The following is a 16,138-nucleotide window of genomic DNA, read 5'->3' as shown; positions in this document are numbered from 1 at the left end:
CTGTTGTTTCTTGTGTGGTTAATTTTAGCCATTCTGACTGCTGTGAATTGCTATCTCATTGCAGTTTTGATTTGCATTTCCCCAATAATCAGTGATGTTGAGGATCTTTTCATGTGTCTGTTAGCCATCGGGCTGTCTTCTTAGGAAAAGTGTCAATTAATGTCTTCTACCCATTTCTTAACTGGGTTAAGAACAAAAACTTAAACAAAAACTTATTTGTTTTGGGGGGGGGGTCAGTTTTGTAAGTTCTTTATACATTTTGGATGCTAACCCTTTATCAGATATGTCCTTTGCAAATATCTTCTCCCACTCCACAGGTTATCTGTTAGTTTTGTTGATTGTTTCCTTTGCTGTGCATAAGTTTTTTTACCTTGATGAAGTCCTAATACTTCATTTTTACTATTGAAAAACCTTTCTTTAATTTAGCTCAGTGGAGCTCTACCTGCTAGATGGGATGCTGCCCAATTCACGAGTTATCTGATGAAGCTAATTAGATCTTCATATTTATTCTGCTGAATTTTTATCATTTAGCAATACCCAGAATCTCACCACTGCTCACCACCTCTATCATTACAACCTGGTCCATGCAACTAGCATCTCTTACCTTGATTATTACAAATGCTGCTAATGCTCTCCTTCTGCCCTGTTGGTATTATAGTCTGTCTTGTCCCTCCTCTATTCAAATTGTCTTACCCATCATAAAAAACAAATCCTACAGTGACCCATCCTTCCTGTAGGGGAGGAAACTTTTCCTCTACTCTCTTAAATTCAGTTGCTGGGACGTGTCAACTAAACTGATGAAAGACATTAATGGGAGAAAAAGCATACTGATTTTATTTTCAATTTTATGTGTATGGGTACTCCATGGGAAAGAAATGAAAAATCCAAGGAAGCTGTTAGACTTGGAAGCTGATATTCTATTTTACCAAAGAGTGAAAAATTGTGGAGAAATGACCTGACAAAGGACAAAGGGGTTTAGCTTCTGGGAGCATGAATTGAGGGAAGGAAATATGTAAGGAAATTAATAGAAGAGAAGGCTTATGTTAGTAAGGTTTGTTTGTACAGACTCACCTTGGTGCCAACTTTCCATCTGCCTCATATCCATAAACATTCTCCAGAGAAGTGATTTCTGGCAGTCATCATTTCTCAGAATTTTCTGCTTTCAGTCACACATAAGGAGGCTCCAAGAAGGTTTCTTTCTGCTTCTTTTGAGTCTTAATTGCCTTCAGCTGAAAATAATCTATATGCCAATATGGCATATGTTGGCTGGCACATTCTGATCCTCTCCATACCTCAACCTCAACCTCTAATCTGTCTCCCATGCCTCTCTCCCTTATTCACTTCACCACGGCCTCACTGCTGTGCTATATGCAGGAGAGGAAAAATCATTTCCCCCTGTTAACCTTAAAAATATAACTGCCAGTTATTTTACCAGCGAAAATGGATTCACTGAGCCATAGCCAGAGACTTGCAATCTGGGACAGTCAAAGCCATAGGCAAAGGAGATGAACACACTTTCTTAGAGGATCAGGGGAACTGGGAAAAGCTGTGCTAAACTAAAAGTGCATTGGAGCAAACAGATTTCAAAGTGTCCTGGCTTTTCATTGGCTGAATTATGATAGTGTCTCATTGGGCTCTTAGGGGTGGAGCACGGTAAAGCAGTATCCACCCTCAAGGTCTTTGTCTTTCTATTGCATCTGCAACTGACAGCGCTGAGCATGAGAGCTCCCTCACCTGGCCTTCTGACTCCATTGAAGATATTTCCTTTTATTAATTTTCATAGCTTCTACCCTTCTAGGTTCTTGGCTGAGACACCACTGTAATAAAGGTAGATTAACAGGAGAAAAATAAACAAGCATACTAACATGGATACCTCCTGTATACTTGGGAGAGACCCAGGAGAACCTGGTCTCAAGTCACTGCCTTTAAATACGTCTCCAGCTAAAGACATGATCCATGTTTGGGACCCAGAGGGGAGGCAGTCCTGGGAAATTTTTCAGGCAAAGTAAACAAGCATATGGTTGTTATGCAGATTTAAGTTTGTGCCTTCTCCACTGATAAATGTTTCTAGAGATTGATCATTCTGCTCTTCAAGGTACAGAGAAGGTATGACTTTAAAGGACAATTTCTTGCCTCCTGTGGATCTAGGAAGTGGCTGCAAACCCCCTTGCAAGTCTCCCCGTTCTGGTGAGACTTCAGAAACTAGAGGCCACAGAGCAAGGCTGAGCGTGGGGAAGGTGACTCTGACACTCTTACAGGGACAATCCAGTGAGAATCAGGTCTGTTGTAAAAATGTGGAGGAAATGTTTGCCCTCTCTTGGATGTTAAGTAGGAAGCTTCTCTAGGAGAGAGAGACATGGGCTCAAGGTGGAAGACAGTGCATTCACAAATGTGAAGGAGGCTCATCTAAGGAGGGAAGCTGATGGACAGGGAAGTGGAAATGAAAATCTCAGAGGTCAGGGAATATGCATCTTTGTCCTCAAAATTCCCAAGACCTTTCTTGGCCAGTGGTGACATTCAAAGTCTTGTCCCTGTGAAAGGATTTCTATCTAAAATGGAACTGGAGGATATGAAATGGAGACTCTCCTACAAACATCTTCAGAGGAAGGGAACATAAGCCCCTAGAGACTCATTTCCCATAAGTACATGATGTACAGAACACCAAGACTTATCTCCTGATCAATGAACAGCCTCAAGAATCTCATCCCACGGTGCCTGGATGGTGCTGTTGGTAAGCACCTGTGAGCTTTTTAAAATTTATTTCAGAGGAAGCCTGGGTGGCTCACTGGTTGAGTATCTGCCTCCAGCTCAGGGTGTGATCCCAGAGTCCCAGGATCCAGTCTTAGGATCAAGTCCCACATTGGGCTCCCTGCACGCACAAAGCCGGCTTCTCCCTCTGCCTGTCTCTGCCTCCCCCCCCCACCCGTGTGTGTGCGTGTGTTTGTGTGTGTGTGTGTCTCATGAATAAATAAATAACATCTTAAAAAAATAAAATAAAATGTATTTTAAAGGGGGGAGGGAGAAGGAGGCTGCCCTCTGAGCAGGGAGCCCCATGTGTGACTGGATCCCAGGACCGGAAATCATGACATGACCTGAAGGGCAGACATTCAACTGACTGAGCCATCCAGGTGCCCCTTGATCTAGTTTTTAAAAGGTGAATAACACTAGAGTCATACAGATAGTAATTAGACAATTGAATTTGTGTATTTGTGTGTAAGTTAAACACAGACATAATCACACTGTCATATTAGCTATCTTACACTTATACCCACTCTTTACATTAGAAATATTATATTAGCACAAATATACATGCTTATTCAGTATACAGTATACCCCGCTTGTTGATGATTCTTAGTAGTGCGTCTTCCTTACTGGAAGGATAGCAGGTAAAGAAAATGCAAATCCACTGTTTGAAGTCCTTTTCTGGGAGAGAGCTAACAAGAGAAGGAAAAAGTCATCTCTACCCTGAAAGTCTTCCAGCTGGACCAAGAATTAAATCAATGGGAGACAGATTCACACAAGAGGGGGAAAAAAAAACAACATCAAAAGCCTACATTTTATTAAGTGCACCTAGAGGCCCAATTATGAAATTGAGGCCCTGAAGAAATGACCAAGGCAGGCAGCATTTATACATTTTAGACAAAGAGACGATAAATCTGTGAGGATTTGACAGGACAAAGAAAACTTAACTTTGGGAGCTCAAATAGTGAAGAATTCTAAACAGAATCTGGGCTCATGTAGTAATTAGGGAGATGTAACAAGAATTGCTTATACAGCCTTCTTGGCCCATCTCTGGTGAGAAAGCTGTCTCTCTATGTGCCCTGATACAGGGAGGTTAACTTTCTGGGAGATTCATTTTCTGCTTTCAGGGGACAGAGGAGGGTCAGAGTGTCCTTGCACAGACTGCCTCTTAAGTAACTTTTATTTAAAATAATCAATATGACAAAGTGGCCCTCTTGGGGTGTCAGTGCTTTTGCCCTCCACATCATGGTTCCATAGAAGTATCTTAGTCTCATAATGTATCCCTTCAAAGGTGAATTCGGGAAATGATGCCAATCATTGCATGCTTTATTGATGGCATGTTCCCACTTGTGACTTTATAGATCTCATTGCTACTCATGTTCCCACTATCCTGTAGTATATAATATGAAGTAAATACCTCTGCATTAATTTATGTTCAATTTCATCCATTTATTTATGGCTTCTTTTATTTTTATTTCTGATTTCCATAGAATTATCAGTTATTATCAATTATTATTTCTCTCAGTTCAGTGTCACTTTTAATCTAGTAAGCCTATCATCTTTAAGTTCATACAAATTATTGATAAGTGCATATTCTGTTCTTTTAAGATTTTATTTATTTATTCATGAGAGACACAGAGAGAGAGAGGCAGAGACATGGGCAGAAGGAAAAGCAGGCTCCTCGCAGGGAGCCCGATGTGGGACTGTATCCAGGGACCCCAGATCACGCCCCGAGCTGAAGGCAGACGCTCAATCACTGAGCTACCCAGGTGTCCCATTAAGTGCATATTCTAGTAGGACAAGTGAATATAATTCATAGGACAACAGTGCTTTCCTTCCAGAGCGGTAGGGTTTTAGTAATCACCTTTTAAGGGAGGTTTTACAAGCAGATAGTGTAAATGCCACTTTTAGACAAGAGGCTTGATGACCCCTGAGCTGAATGCCAATAGGCTCATTCAAAATAGCCATAGGCCCTAACTAACCAACAACCTGGTTGGGCTACTTCCAACAAGGCACATTAAAAAAAAGGGAACATTCCATACATCCCTATACCTCCCTCATTCTGCGCTGTAATTGTGGGTCCTCACGACTGCCTTGTGGCAGACAGTCTCTGCTTTGCTGTCCTGCCCTACCACTCCCTTGCAGTATATTCAATAAACTTCGTTCTGCCCTGGGTGTATCCTTTCACTGCCGGTGCTGCCGGACTCCCATCCAATGGAGTCACCCCACAAATAGGAGCAAATAGGATTACTTTACCATCTTAGTCATTGCCGCTCCATATTATACAAACTGTGAGAAGTGTGCAAATTCTACTCAGAAATTGAGATACGTGATATGTATATAACATTCTCTAACAATAATAGTCTAGTAAAATAGACTGTTAGTTTAGTATTTATTGTTCTAAATGAAACCAGAATGGATTCTAACTATTTATAGTATATAATTTAAATAATGTATTAAATACATCAACTTATATATTAAATATATCAACTAGTATATATATTAAATATTACTCATTATTTAAGGTAATAAGTGATATAGTACATAAAATAATATATTAAATAATATGTATTTAGATAATAAATATATATCATATACTTATTAATATATTTTAATATAAATATATACTTTAAAAATAATCACAAACTGATAATAAATATTTGTATATATATTTTGTATAAATTGTATTAAAGTTTGCCATTATATCATGTATTGAGTCAATTAGTGGCTCATCTTCAAAAACACAAAATGCCTCAGTTTCCATCACTCTAATTTCACTGCTATTCTTCACAATTCTTTAAAGGTCACTGACATCAAATTTGAGATCATATCAAAATTTATCTGTTAGTCCAGTATATTATTTTTTTTATTTTTATTTATTTATTTATTTATTTATTTATTTATTCATGAGAATATTATTTATTTATTTTTTATTCATGAGAGACACACAGAGAGAGAGGCAGAGACACAGGCAGAGGGAGAAGGAGCCTGACGTGAGACACGATCTCTAGTCTCCAGGATCACACCCTGGGCTGAAGGCGGCCCTAAACCACTGAGCCACCCAAGTTGCCCCCATATTATTTATTTAGACTTCAAAATACAACTGTATTTTCTTTGGGGAATGTCCTCTCATACTTTATTCTTTTAGTGTCTTGCTTCCATTTTCCCTTTTAATTACATCTCTCACCGATGGAGAAAAAAGATAGGAACTTAGCAAAATTTATTTATTTTAAATATTAGCCCAGCAGTCTTTAAAGTGTGGTCCCCTGATCAGCATTACCTAGGCATTTGTTAGACATGCAACTTTCTAGCCCCCTTGTCACCCAGACCTTAGAAAACCAGAGAGGTTTGGGAAATAGAAATGAAATAAATTTTCTATCAATGACATTTTATTTGAGGAAGATCACTATAATAGCTCTTTCTAAGAGTAGTGAGAATAAGGCAACTTGTAGACAATTAAATTATTAAAATGCATAAACCTCAAGTCTTTCAGAAGGCCTATCATTTGGGCATTCCTATTTCTTGATTAAGAAGATCCTCAGAATCAACCTCCTAAATGCTCCCTTTACATCTTTGTTTCTTAGTGTGTATATAAGGGGGTTCAACATGGGTGTGATGATTCCATAGAAGAGGGACACCATCTTCCCCCGGTCCTTTGAGTTGGGTGATGGTGGTTGCAGATACATGTAGATAGCAGTGCCATAAAACAGTGACACCACAATTAGATGGGAGCCACAGGTGCCAAACGCTTTTCGCCGGCCTTTGGCTGACTGAATCCTCAACACTGCTTGGACAATAAAACCATAAGATATAAGGATGAACGTTACAGGTATTAGAAGGAACAGCACACTGATAAAGAATAGTTCAGCCTCGTTTGCTGTTGTGTCTACACAGGACAACTTGAGCAGAGCAGGGACTTCACAAAAGAAGTGATCTACTTCTCTATGGCCACAGAGAGGCATCTGAAGGGTCCAGGTGGATTGCAACACTGAGTTGCCAAAGCCACTGAGCCAGGATGCAGCCGCCAGCTGGAGGCACAGCCTTTGGTGCATGATAACTGAGTAATAGAGAGGCCGACAAATAGCTACAAACCTATCAAAAGACATGACAGCCAAGAGAAGACATTCAGTGGAACCCAAGGCCAGGAAAATGAAGAGCTGGGCCACACAGCCACCATAACTAATCACCTTCCTGGTGCTGCATATGTTTACCAGCATCTGTGGAACTGTACTTGTGGTATAGCAAAGGTCCAGGAGCGACAGATTGGTAAGAAAAAAGTACATAGGGGTATGGAGTTTGGAGTCCAGATAAGACACAAGAATTATTGCCAGATTGCCAAAGATAGTCAAGATATAGGAAACCAGGAAGACCACAAAGAGTGGGAGCTCCAGCCATGGTCGATCTGAGAAACCTAAGAGGATGAACTCCTGTGGGATGCTTTCATTTACCTGGTTCATGTTAAATGGTTTAGCATTTTGTTTCCTGAAATATAAAAATTCAGTAAGTTAATAAATGCATATTTATTTACTGCCAGTTGGTAACAATCATTTTGTAAATAATTTACATAAATTATAGACCGGTGGTATATTAAAAATACAAAAAATGTATTGATAAAAATATAAATACCTTTCCAACTATTTCAAAAGTGTTTCTGTATTTGTAACAGTGTACTAACAAAATGAATTTCAAAATCTTTAAAGCATATCATTAGTTGCTATGTTCATGGAAGGTATCCTTTGAGCTTTTGTCATTTTGCAAGTTTGTTATTCTATTTCTTTCTGCCTCAATACCTACTAGTAGGTAGAAGTTGGCATAGTTCTGGGGCACGGGGGTGGCTCAGTGGGTTAATAGTCTGACTTTTGGGGAACCCTGGGTGGCGCAGCGGTTTGGCGCCTGCCTTTGGCCCAGGGCGCGATCCTGGAGACCCAGCATCGAATCCCACATCGGGCTCCTGGTGCATGGAGCCTGCTTCTCCCTCTGCCTGTGTCTCTGCCTCTCTCTCTTTCTCTCTACCATAAAAAAAAAAAAAAAAAAAAAAAAAGTCTGACTTCTGATTTTGGCTCAGGACTCAGGCTCAGGTCATGATCTCAGGATTATGAGATGAAGCCTAGCATCAGGATCCACATTCAAAGTCTGCTTAGTCTGCTTGAGATTCTCTTCCTCGCCCTCTGCCCTTCCCTTGACTCACTCTTAAATAAGTAAGTAAGTAAATAAATAAATAAAATCTTAAGAAAAAAAGTTGGCGTAGTTCCTGACATTGGAACTTATTCTAATTTCTCCTTAATGCCAATGAGATTCTTTGTTTGTGAAAATTAGTTAAAATTGTTTCAATCTCACCCTTCCCAATCTGAAAAAAAAATGTAGACAGAATCCAACAAGTTATCAAACACAATTTAAGGATCTATATCCTTTTACTTTTCTTTTGAGGTTTATTTATTTATTTATTTATTTATTTATTTATTTATTTATTTGAGAGAGTGTGTGTGTTCAAGAGAGCACAAGCCAGGGAGAGGGAGTAGCAGGCTCCCACTGAGCAGGGAAGTCTACTCAGAACTCAATCCCCGAACCCTAGATCACGACCTGGGCCAAAGGCAGACACTTAACTGACTGAGCCACCCAGGCACCCATACTTTTACTTTTAAAAGCTCAGAATTCATATAGGATTTTTTTAATAATAAGGAACTTGAAATCTGACAGACCTGGGATCCTACCTTCCCAATGAGTCCCATTACCCTGGGAATGTTTTTTATCCTCTGATCTTCAGAGGATAAAATGATCCACAAATTATCTTCATTTGTGGTATGAAAATAATAATACTTTTCTAAGTTGTTTTGTTGTGAGGCACAGATGCACAACATTCAGTCTGGATGTTGTCCCCCAGAAACAGAGCAGTGTGGATAAAAGGAACTTTAGTGATTCTGGATCTCCGAGATGCTCAAAGAGGAATTACTTATGGTTTTTAGAACTCTAAATTTCCTAAGGTTACCCACTGAAAACTAGCTTCCCATTTCCTCCTTAACTCCAAACCATCAACCTAAATAACAGGGATTGTAGTAACCATCTGCTGTGAATAACAGGGATTGTAGTAACCATCTGCTGGCATAGTGCCTGGTGCATAGAAACACAGAAATATTCCAGAAAGGATGGTAGTGATATAGAAACTCTGAGATGGACAGAAGCTACTCAGAGCCCCGCATTTCCTAGAGGTGTGAATATGCCCATTCTACCTACTAAAAATGATTCATTCCAAAGAAAACAGGATTTTTGAAATTATTTCATTATTTTATCAATAACAGAATGTAAATTTTTCATTATTATTCTTGTTCATCAAAATGTTAGCAATGTGTGTTTTAACTTTGTTTTATGTATGCTATTACACTATTCCCCCCTAAATATCCTCTCTTGCTCTCAGTTGATAAAGTTGAAATACACAGTCACAGATATAGATATGAAATGATGTTCAAATGTATCTTTAAGTGAAAAAAGTTCACTTAAAGTTCACTTAACATTTATGTAGTATGATCACATTAATTAAAAAAGAAATTGTATATATAATATGTTATAAATTTACATATATAATCACATACATTATATGTAATATACACAGACGCTACACAAGTACTACTATATGAATTAAAAGTTACCTTGAAGAACACAGGAGAAAGCATTACCCCTGGGAAATGGGGATGAGTTAAAGTAAAACAGGCCTTATGTGTGAGTTTAACTGTTTTTTGTTCTGATTTTAATAAGCAGACATTACTCTTGCGATATATTTTCTTAAATATCCCCACTTACCAATTTGCTCTCTATATTTTACTCTCAGACTGGCTTTGCTTTAGTTTGAGACTTTGATCTTCATGAGGGTACAAATTTTCATAAAAAATTTTTTTAACTGCTCATGCTTTCTTAACATTAAGTCTAATCTGCCAGGAGCTTCTCCAAAAAATGTGTGTGGGGGTGGAAGGAGGTGTATTTTGTATCTCATTGGCCAAAAAGTGTTTCCCAGGAATGGAAGGATCAGGCAAAATAGTAAAAATGGCACCAAGAAATACAGATTTCACATACTTGACAATTTCCTTGATTTCTACCACTGTTGAACAGATCTCTTTAAGTCCATATAATTGGGGGTGACTGAAATGCCTGTTTCCCTGGGACTGCTGAGTTCCCTCCTGCTGTCCTGACTCTAAGAAAGGAGCTTCCGTTCTCAGAAGTGTCCCTCTTTGACAAGGTGTAAATTCTCCTGCACTAGGATACCAAGGAGTGAAACAGGAGGTATGTCATCACCGAGGACAGGGGATGTCATTTTTCTCCTTCACATAGGTCAGCGGCCCTCGCTGGCCAGCCCTAGACCTGATGTTTCATTGAGAGCTCAGCCAGAGACAGTAACAGCCTTTTGTGCGGAAGATTACACGATGGAATTCTTTCTTAATCCACTGACCCCCCTCCTCTGAGATTCAGTACCTACAAGATAAACTGCTTTTATCATCAATATTATAACTTCCTTGTTTGTGCATTCTGTCCTATGTAACACTGTCCCAGGCTTTCTGTGGTCAGAAAGGGCACAAGGACAATTGGAATAGACACGGAATAAGAACAAGGGCCAAGAAGTAATTATGAGAAGGAGCCTGATAGATTTCGGAGTACCAAATGCTTATATTCTCCTTTACTCATTTTTTTTTTTACACGTTTGCTCATCTTCCAAACACATAGTAACCTCAAAGGTTTATCCACTCTTAAAAGCATATCTTTAGATTAAATAGTTGTGATATCATTTAGTATTTTTAGAAGGGTTCCTGCTCCCGCCCTGCCCCCCCCCCCCCGGAAAAGCAGTTATTAGATGGACAATATTGCATGAATGAACACAAAGAAAACACCTTGAAACAATTTAAACCATTTCTATATTCCAGGAAACGTTATTCTTTTCATGACAAATCCCTTTTATTATCGTATTTGTTTCCAAAATAATGCCATATCATTGATTCAATTTCTCTTCCTTTCTTTTTTAAATTTATTTTATTTTATTTTATTTTAAAGATTGTATTTATATATTTATGAGAGACACAGAGAGAGAGGCATAAGGAGAAGCAGGCTCCCTGCAGGGAGCCCGATGTGGAACTCCATCCCAGGACCCAGGGATCAGGACCTGAGCCAAAGGCAGACACTCAACCACCGAGCCACCCAGGTGTCCCCAGCATAAGCCTTCTGTCTGGATTCTGCGCCTCTATGCTTGGGGTTGACTCCTTCCCCAAAAGAAGGCACTTGTGCGTGCATGTCACCAAAACCAATTGCAGGCCAACAGAAGGTATCAGCATAAATTGCATATCGGTTTGTTATTACTCTGATTTTCAGATTTGTATTTTTACCTTATTTTATCTTTATTATTTCTTTCAGGTTTTATTCATGTTCTGTGAAGCACATTGAGTCAGTGGACTGTCTTCCAGCTCTGCTCTAAAATCCCCATTCCAAGCTGTGAAAGTATCAGCAGTATATTTGGGGAAGGAAAATCTATACAGTTGTATTAGTTAATATCTAGCTCAGGGCTGTCAAACAAAACTTAAATGTAGCCTATGTCATTTTCATTTTAAGTCTTACCATCCTTCTTTCCTGTCTCAGTTCTAGATAATTAAATACTTTTAAAGGATACTAAAGCATCAAGAACACAAAACAGATATGAGCTTGGTAACTATTGTAGAAAGTTTTAAAAACACCATGGGGATGACAGGGAACAAATCTTCAGAGCTTGCCCTTCTCCTCTCCAGCTAGAGCTGGCCCAGAGCATATATGACTTTTGAAAACAAAAGTCAAGCAGTGCAGGGAAGCTTGTCTGTCTTTCAAAAAATGAAAATGTATGGAAATGCATCTCATCTCTGTGGCTTTGAATGTTAACTTTATAAACTATTCTAGCTCATCCAATTTGTAAAGCTAAATATAAATTTCAATTCACAGGACAATTTTTTACTTAATGAAATAAAGTCTTATGGAATGCTTCCTAAAATTTTAGACTGTCTTCTTCCCTACTTTGCTCCCTCAGTATATTCCTACTGTAGGTCACACCCTAGGAAGCCTGGTAGTTATGTTTCAAGGCCACTGTATATTTTCCCTCTAATATACTTTTATTGCCTCAAAATTCATTATTTTCACACATTCATTATTTCACACATTCCCAGTCTCAGTCTCACAGACTTCCTCCCCACACGTGCCAATCTGTGTTCGGTGCTGCTGTGCCAAATGATTCTCCTGAAACATACTCTTCTCTAAAACAGTATCTCCATCTGACCTGAGCTGACTAAGTCCTCCAAGAGGTTTTAGGCAATTTAAATTCTGATTCATATTCTCAACGTTAGGATTGAAGTATTTGTTATTAACTAAAACAACCAAACAAAAACCTAGGAAGTTCTTACCTGCATCTCTGGACTTATATCAGATATGCTCCTGATTTCCTGTTTACATATATGCCAGGTGCTTGCCATTTTGGCTAATACCTAACAGATCACGGAATAGAACCCTCTGCTTTTGAGTAAAGCCATATTGGCAGCATCTCAGAGTAATGTCATTCTGACTTTCAGTGGCAAGTATTCAATTGGGCAGAAAAACAGAACATTTTGATTTTGAGAGATACCAAGGGGGATCGGGAAGGGAGCACATGTGAGTTGAAACCTAAGTTAACAGAAGGAGAATTTTAGAAACAGCCAACGGAAAAGAAACATATTCAAAATAGCATTATATATAAAGGTTAATAAAAGCTAAAGTGGAATGAATCATATTTTTCTAGCAGATAATTTCTAGCTGAGATGTGAAATATAAACAATCTATGGAATGAGTGCTTAGAACACTCAAGTTTTACTAAGTAGAAGTCATACTCAGGATGTAAGTATATTATAGGATTATAGTCACTAGGTATATATTACCAAGTAATACAAAATAAACTTAGTAATTTTTTTGAAATATATTCTATTTACCTCCATTTTAAGCACTGGAGATAGATCAATTTAACTTTGTGTCCAAGAAGGCTTGAATTTAAGTAGAATTAAAATTCACAGATACGGTGACATCTTCATGTTGTTTAGTTGTGTAACCGATTTTGATGAAATTCATTCAGCTTCTTTTAGTTATACTCCATATAAGCCATGAGGTTTGCATTCAAAGTTAACTAGAAGATAAGGACGGAGTATCACAGATGACCAGAATATGGTGTTCTGGCATCAAATCACTTGGAATTAGGGCATCAGTTATTATTTTCAGAGGTTGTTTTCTAGCCAGTTTTGCAAAATGGATAAAAGTATGTATGGTGTACTTTATCAATATTGGTATTTGTTTTGGTTTCTGGCAGAAATCTCAAACACTGAATTGCAAAACTTTTCCACCATAGTTTATAGTAATTAACCATGTACCCAATGGGAAAAGAGAGAGAGATCTTTGAAGTGGTATTTCTCTTTGCTCTTGATTTGCTCAGCAAACTTCCTCTAGAGAGCAAATCCTCAACTTATCCTAAAAGAGAAGTAATGACAATGGGGACTTGAGTATCTAAGAAAGTTTGATTTTTTGCTGTTGAATTGGGATTTGTTTACTTCTGTCAGCTACTCATTGAGTTCTCTAAAGGCATGCAATTACTACTATCAGGAAGGAAATCTTTATTCCATGTGTAAATTCTCTAAATAGACCTCTATTTAATTTATCTTAAGAAAATTGTTTATTAGCTTGATTTGTTATACATTTTACATAAAGTAGTTTTAAAAATTAACATAACGCCAATATATCCACCTTATCTTTCATGGATTTTAAAATTTCTAGGCTTACTTACTAAACTATTCTTCAATTCAAGATTACATAGATTATCTTGTAAGATTTAATTTTTATATTATAATATTTAATCCAGCCAGAATATATATTTATTATTTATGTACCATAATATGCAGACTCATTTCACTTTCTTCTCTAGGTGAATAGATTTGGAAGACACATATTTATAATTCTGAAAAAAAATTAAGATCCATTAAGTAGACAAAACCACAAACTTTTAACAAATTTGAAGAAACCACCTGTCCCCCACTACAAGTAGAAATAGGAAAATAACAAATTATAGGCATTAACAATGTAGAGATTAAGCAAGTCCAAATGACCAATATAAAAAGTAAATATGACCAAATTCTCAAGCAGAGAAATATATATTAAAATAACAATAGTAAAACTCTTCAGACTCACTTACCTGGAAGCATAAGAAGAATTGAATTCTATTGCTAATGAGAATGAAAGAAAAAAGGCTACTCAAGGATTACCAGTGGAAATTCAAAGTGTTAAAGGCTTTCTGGGGAAAAATACAGCAATGACTTCTAAAAACTACATATTCTCAACCCTGTTCTGTCACCCCTCAGAATATCTCTCATAGAAAGAAATCAAACATGATATAAGAAAAAATGAACATTAATGTTTGATGTAATGTTTTCATGGTCAAAGATGGAGAAAAATATAGGGTCCTTTGATAGAAAACTCACTAAATAATTAATATATCCACAAATTGGGAAATATTCATCCATCTACAATAAGCAATGATGGCTCTAACAAACGGCTGGGAGATGTTTTCCTGAGGTATTGCTGAATGAGCAAACAAAAGTGCAAACAATGCACATGACATAGTTCTAATTTTGTAAAATAATGATTTAAAACACCTTAAATATGATTTTTAATGTATTGTCTGTATGAGATTTTATAAGAAAGTATATTTGTTTTTCTCTAGAATAATAGCAAAGACTATTTCTTAGGTAATTCACATTAGTAACCTAGAGATAGGCAGAGAGCAATTGGTAGAGGAAGAAGAGGAGGAAGCACCTGAACAGAAAATGGAAAACAAATAAGATTCTGTATATATTTAAACATTTTTCGAAATCAATAGCCGTGATTACTTCTGGGTAGAAGAAAGGATGGGGATGGTTAGAGAAAATTTGTACTACTGTATGAATTTTTTTGTTATACTTTTTTAACAGTCCGTAATTTATTTTTTTTAACAGACTGTTAATTTAAATGAACACAATTACAATTTTAAAAAGAAAGTAAGCAAAGGACTAAAGAAAATATAAATAAAAATAAGTATTTATTCTGCAGAATGGACGAAGTGTATACCAATTGAAATTGTTTCAGAAATCCTTAAACATAGAAATTACCAAGAAATGCTCATTTATCCAGGTCCTGAAAGTGGGGAATGCTCTGCTGAAGTTATCATGAGACAGATGCCCCCCTGTCCTTTGAAAGGATTATTTCCTCAATAATCCTGTGATTATTGCTATTGATTGCCTTATGAGAGCGATTTGTTATCTCCATAGATATGTAGATGTTGAAGCAGGCTTGGTGAGGTCCAAACAAAACGTGTTAGAAACTGGTTGCATGATAAGAAACTCCTACTTTAGTTCATTTTTGTTTTATTTTTCCTCTGGCATTTTACCCAGAGTCACATGCTTCCCTTCTTACCAGGAATCTTACTCCCTTCTTTTTTCAGGAATCTGCTTATTTGCATAGCATTCTTCTTTTGCTTGGGACGAATTTCTGTAACAATTTTTTTTCTATGTTATTCTCTGACCATCCAAAATTTTTTTTTAATTTTTATTATTATTATTTATTTATGATAGTCATACAGAGAGAGAGAGAGAGAGAGGCAGAGACACAGGCAGAGGAGAAGCAGGCTCCATGCACCGGGAGCCTGACGTGGGATTCGATCCCGGGTCTCCAGGATCGCGCCCTGGGCCAAAGGCAGGCACCAAACCGCTGGGCCACCCAGGGATCCCCAAAATTTTTTTAATGGAAGATATATTATACAGTTGGTCCTTGAACAATGTGAGAAGTTAGGGGTGCCACCCATGTCCAGTCAAAAATCCACACATAACTTTTGACTCCCTCTAAATTTAACCACTAATAGCCCACTGTTGACCAGAAGCCTTGATAACATAAACAGCCCCTTAACACATATTTTATATGTTATATGTATTATACACTGTATTCTTACAATAAAAGCTAGTGAAAAGAAAATGTTAAAAAAATCATAACAAGGAGAAAATACATTTACTGCACTGTACTGTATTTTATTGAAAAAGAATCCACGGTTAAGTGGACCCTACATGTTTCTTTTTTTTTTTTTAATGATTCTATTTATTTATTCATGATAGACACAGAGAGAGAGAGAGGCAGAGACACAGGCAGAGGGAGGAGCAGCTCCACGCAGGGAGCCTGATGTGGGACTCAATCCTGGGACTCCAGGATCACGCCCTGGGCAGAAGGCAGGCGCTTTAACCGCTGAGCCACCCAGGCTGCCCCCTACATGTTTCAAACCCGTTGTTGTTCAAGGGTCACCTGTTTTAGGAATAACTATAGTTGCAGCAAATTACTAGGAACATCTTAGCATTCTAAT

At 37.7% G+C, this 16,138-nt stretch overlaps 2 protein-coding genes across 2 annotated transcripts in view; both read right to left on the bottom strand.

Annotated features, from left to right (window-relative positions):
* Positions 1-16,138, bottom strand: part of H1-5 (H1.5 linker histone, cluster member) — a 291,143-nt gene that overhangs the window by 52,110 nt on the left and 222,895 nt on the right. The window lies entirely within an intron of this gene.
* LOC112910294 (olfactory receptor 2B2) lies at positions 6,258-7,199 on the bottom strand. Its single transcript, XM_025986537.1, has one exon. The coding sequence runs from the start codon at positions 7,197-7,199 to the stop codon at positions 6,258-6,260; it is 942 nt and encodes a 313-aa protein (XP_025842322.1).

This window comes from Vulpes vulpes, chromosome 12 (assembly GCF_048418805.1).
Source record: "Vulpes vulpes isolate BD-2025 chromosome 12, VulVul3, whole genome shotgun sequence".
Classification (NCBI taxonomy): Eukaryota; Metazoa; Chordata; class Mammalia; order Carnivora; family Canidae; genus Vulpes; species Vulpes vulpes.
Note: the sequence above shows the minus strand (reverse complement) of the source record. Positions and strands in the feature narration are given on the sequence as shown.